At 45.1% G+C, this 4,995-nt stretch overlaps 1 protein-coding gene across 1 annotated transcript; it reads right to left on the bottom strand.

Moving 5' to 3' along the window:
- Positions 1–3,587: 3,587 nt before the first annotated feature.
- Positions 3,588–4,610, bottom strand: LOC138741987 (putative nuclease HARBI1). The gene has a single exon (XM_069896186.1). It carries the CDS (start codon positions 4,608–4,610, stop codon positions 3,588–3,590), a length of 1,023 nt encoding a protein of 340 aa, XP_069752287.1.
- Positions 4,611–4,995: the final 385 nt, after the last annotated feature.

Genomic DNA, 4,995 nt, shown 5'->3' on the forward strand with positions numbered 1-4,995 from the left:
TTCCACCTACATACCACCTTAAACAATCCCTTGCTAATCACAGAGCACCTATGGCATAGGGAAAACTTAAAATGGTATGCAAGTGGAAAGAAAAAGGTTGAGAACCACTGCTTTACAGTTTCCTTGGGCGGAGAAATCCTCAGATTCACTACTCTCTGGGAAAAGCAGTTTCTCCTCATTTCTGTCCTCCATCGACTCCACTGAATCTTGAGCCTAGGTCCCCTGTGTCATCCTGCAATTTGCATGATGCCTATAACAATGAACATTGGAATGTACTGACAAGAGTCTGGCCAGAACTAGAGACAGCAGATGCTGGAATAACAAACTCTTGAGTGTTGATGAAGGGTCTTGATAAAAATATCAGTCATTTTTCTTCAAAGCTGCTTGGCCACTGAGTTCCTCAAGCAGGTTGTTTTCCAGTCAGACATAATCAAAGGTTAGTTAAGGAGAAAAGGCAGAGGCAGAATGGAAGACATAAGTTTAACAATGGAAACCCAAGGCTAAGATAAGAATTGAAGAAGATTAGGGGAGAGATGGCTGGCAGATGGAAGAGGAGATCGAATGTGTGGGTAATGAAATGAGGGGGCGGGATGGATGACAATGAGGGAGGGGGGGTCTGGTAGAGAGTAGGGGAAGGGATCAAAAATCATATGTGGAATCCAAAATCAAATGTGAGTTGAGATACTGGAAACTGTAAAATTCATTTTTTGTTTGGGTTGTAAACTGCTCAGACGAAAATGAGAAGTCACGTTCCTCTCATTTGTGTTGAGATCCTGACAGATGGAGAACATTAGAAACAGAGCAGGATTTAGCCATCAATGGCTGATCTGGCTGCGGCCACCGCTCCACTTACTTGCCTGTTCCCCATTACTCTTAATTCCCCTACTATTGGGCATTTTGATGAAGGGTGCTGACCCCAAACATGGACTATTCTTTTTTCTCCTACTGATACTACCCAGTCTGCTGAGTTTCTCTAGAAGAGTGTGGTTTGGCTCACTCCTACGGTTTTCTCTTCCCGCAAACAGAAAATTAGCAGCCACATACCAAAGGAAATAATTACAAGTTACGTCGAGGGAACAACTTACATCCCCACTACAATGTACATTCCTTTCCTCAGGAAGAAACCACATGATAGTGATAGGCCATCTAATTCACCAGCAGAACCATAGCTTGCAGTGATTACTGCTGTCCTGTGATTTGGTGTTAATGAATGAAGCAGTGAATCTCGACTTTCTGAAGGTGTTACCATCAGCTAAGCTGTCATGACATTGATGGAACAATTTAAAAATAAAATTATTCCAATTAAATAACTTGTTAAGTAGTTGAAAATTACTCAAAGATTATTATTACATCTGGTCTGTAATTGCTTATATTTTATTGTTGCAGCTTTGATTAAATTGCATCTCAGATTCAAACATTATTAAGCTGCTATTTAATGAATAGATCATAAATTAAAAGGCCGAGTGAGAAGTACTTCAAAATTTATTTTTCAGTACAAGCCTTTGGTGTTTTCCTTATGAGAAGGTTGGCCTGGTTGTTAAAATCTCAGACTTTGAGGAATCCTTGAATTTGTGAAGTTTCAGCCCATTGACTGTTTCAGCCTGAATCACTGGAGACTTGTTTCCAAATCCCTCCACAGTTTCAGCCTTCTGTATCTCTTCAGTTCCCTCCACCCAGATAATCTGACACAATTCCTGACTAACTCAAATTGAGGCCTCTTGATCATCCCTGATTGAATTGCCCCATCTCCTGGTCTCAATGTAAGGCTTTGAACTTTGCAGTTACCTTCTTAAATCTCACCCTGCCTCTTCCATCTAAGATGCTCCTGAATGTTACTTAATTGACCAAAGCATTGGTCCTCAGTTTTACCTTCACCAAGTGTTATGGATTAAGAACTTTCTGGCTGTCAACATCTCTGAGGATCTGTCCTGGGGCTTCCATGCCAATGTAATCATGAAGAAGGCTCGCCAGCAGCTATACTTCATGAGGAGATGGAGGAGATGTGGTATGACACCAAAAGCTCTTGCAAATTTCTACAGGTGTACTGTGGAGAGCATTCTAACTGGTGGTATCATTGTCTGGTATGGAGATGCCAATGCACAGGACAAGAAAAAACTACAGAGAGTTGTGAACTCGGCCAGCACCATCACCATCACAGCCATCAGTCTCCACTCTGTCAAGGACATCTACAAGAGGCGGTGTCAAGAATGCAGCCTCTATCCTCAAGGACCTCCACCACCCAGGTCATGCCCTCTTCTCACTGCTACTATCAGGACAGAGGTACAGGAGCCTGAAGACAAACGAGCAGCACAAGGACAGCTTCTTTCCCTCAGCCACCATATTCTGAATGGACAGTGAACCATAGGACCACCTCACACTTTCTCTTATTTTTGCACTTATTTATTTATTTTTCAATGTATATTTGTAGCAATATTTGTACTGTAATGCTGCAGTAAAACTATGTCCAATCATTTTCCTTACCTTGATAAAACTGAACATCTCTTGAACCCTCTCTGTTATGTATAATTATCTAGCCAAACACACCTATTGGCCAGTTGACCCTGTGGCCCCACCTCACAGGCTCCTGCATCAAGTTCCACAGCCCCCTGTTACTCAGTGCAGAACAACCAAACAGTAGGGATATGCTCAGTTCTCAAGTGAATAAAAGCCTATTGTTTTCACTACAATAGTCTTACGAGTGATTGATGGTGCATTGCCCTCCTTGATGTAAGTGGAACTCTATTGTGGTGCCTTGATGTTTGCAGGGACTTTAGATTTTCAAGCTATTGTTCTCAGTTTAATAGCAAGGTAAAGGGCCTATTTCATTGGTCTGGAGACTAGGTGGTGACCTGGTGGTGACTCGAGTCTCCACTACGTCTCCTGGAGACTAGCCGGCTCTCCGGGGAGTCGTGGGAAATACAAATATGTTCGATTTTATTTGGAGACTTTTTCCAGTCTCCAGCAGGTCTCGGTGACTAATTTTGTCTGTTACTGGGGAGACCTGCTGGAGACTGAGGAGATGTTGTGGTGACGTTGTGGCGAAGATGTGGCAAAGTCTCCGCGACGCTGCTTGACTTAAAGACCACATGAATGAATGCATGCTGGCATCATCAAGACGCCTTCTGGTCAAAGTCACAGGTACATCCCGGTCAAAGTCTTCGCCATCTGGTACTTGTTCCTGCTGCTGCTGTTCCTTGTACTGCATTGGAAGAGGCCCCACCATCTTGTCTTGCCAGGGGACAGCTCCAACCCAGAGTAGTACTGGGTCAGGTACTCTCACTGGCTCTTGGGAACAGATGGCATGTTACCTCCTCTTCTCTGCATCCCCTCCAACTGGTTGCTATGCTGTCTCCATTTCATGGGTGTGTGGGTCCTCTCTGTCAGCTGAGAGTCTGATGTCTGTCATCATGTTGTGGAGTGTACAGGCAGCAAGGACCACCTTTTTAACCGTCTGTGGGCACATCATTGTCATGGTGTGGAAGCATCTGAATCTGGAAAGAAAAAAAATAGAAGTAAAATTGAAGTCATTGTATTTGCTGTGTTTACAATCTGGCAAATATGACTGTCTGTGTGGCAGGAAAAAAAAATTAAGTGCTGCACACCTGTTTGCCAAGATCCCAAAGCATCTCCACAATAAGCCTGGACCTGGACAGCCTATAGTTGAAGATTCCCTCTGCATGGGTCATCTGGCGCTTGGAGTAGGGCTTCATCATCCATGTCCTCATGGCGAATGCATTGTCACCAACCAAGAAGTAGGGGACATCTTGATCTCCACCAGGAAAAGGTTCAGGAGGTGGCAGGTTGGCTTGACCTTCATCCTGTGCCTTGAACAAACTGCAGTCCCTGAAGATGCCAGCATTTGAGTCAGCCCCAGGAGTCCCCACGTTGAAGTACATGAACTTATAGTCAGCATCTACCAATGCCAGGATGATGATGGAAAAGTAGCCTTTGTAGTTGTGGTAGACACTGCCTGACCCTGGAGGTTCAAGAATTCTGACATGCTTCCCATCCAATACACCACGGACGTGATGGAAGTTCCACTTCTCATAAAAACCCTTGGCCACTTCCTTCCACTCCTCTGGTGTAGATGGACACTTGATGGCCTCCTCATGATACTCATCATAGATGGCTTGGCACAACTCTGGGACAATACTGATAATGGTGTTTGGAGCCACATGGAAGCCATAGGACAGGCTCTTGTTGAAGTTTCCTGTAGCAAGGAACCTTAGAGTGATGGCAACCTTCAAACCAGGAGGCAGGGGTTTCCTGAAGTTAGTGTCTTGCTTCTGGATCCTGGGAGTTAGGTGAACCACCAGCTTCATGAACATCTCTGGATCCACCCTCAGGAAATTCTTGAAGGACCTCACATCCCCCTTTTCCAGGTGTTTCATCAGCTTCTTGTACCAGCCATGGTGTTGCCACTGTAGGAGCCACTCATGTACCCACACTGTCTTTGCCTTCCTGACACTCTTTCTGGCCCTATCCCAAGCCCTGGCCTTTGCCTTGTTCATGGCCAGAGCTATCAGCACAAGGGGCAACACCTCCTTCTGCTCATCCTCCAAGTAGGGATCCTGCTCCAACAGCATAACAGCCTCATTGCAGATGTCCATGGTGAGAGTTCTTGATTGTCTGACGTCTGAAAAGCGAATTATAGATCTAGTTGTAGATCTAGGTATATATAGACACAGAGAAGTCACAGCAATGTCTCATGGCGACCTATTGGTGACTGCCGGAGATGTCACGGAGATGTCGCAGCAAATGCTGGAGATATCATGGAGTCGTGGCCGCAACTGAGAAGATGTCCCCGCGACTTACGGGTGAATTGGTTGTCACCTTGTCTGGAGATGTCACAGAGATGTCTCGGACGTCACCCTGGCAAGAGCGCAAGCCATCTTTTGGTCTCCCGAGTCACCCAAGTTGCCGTGACTTATCAGTTGTGGCAGTCATGGCGGCGTCTCCGCCAATGAGATACTACATTATGGTTAATAAAAGTTA

Source organism: Narcine bancroftii, chromosome 8 (assembly GCF_036971445.1).
Source record: "Narcine bancroftii isolate sNarBan1 chromosome 8, sNarBan1.hap1, whole genome shotgun sequence".
Classification (NCBI taxonomy): Eukaryota; Metazoa; Chordata; class Chondrichthyes; order Torpediniformes; family Narcinidae; genus Narcine; species Narcine bancroftii.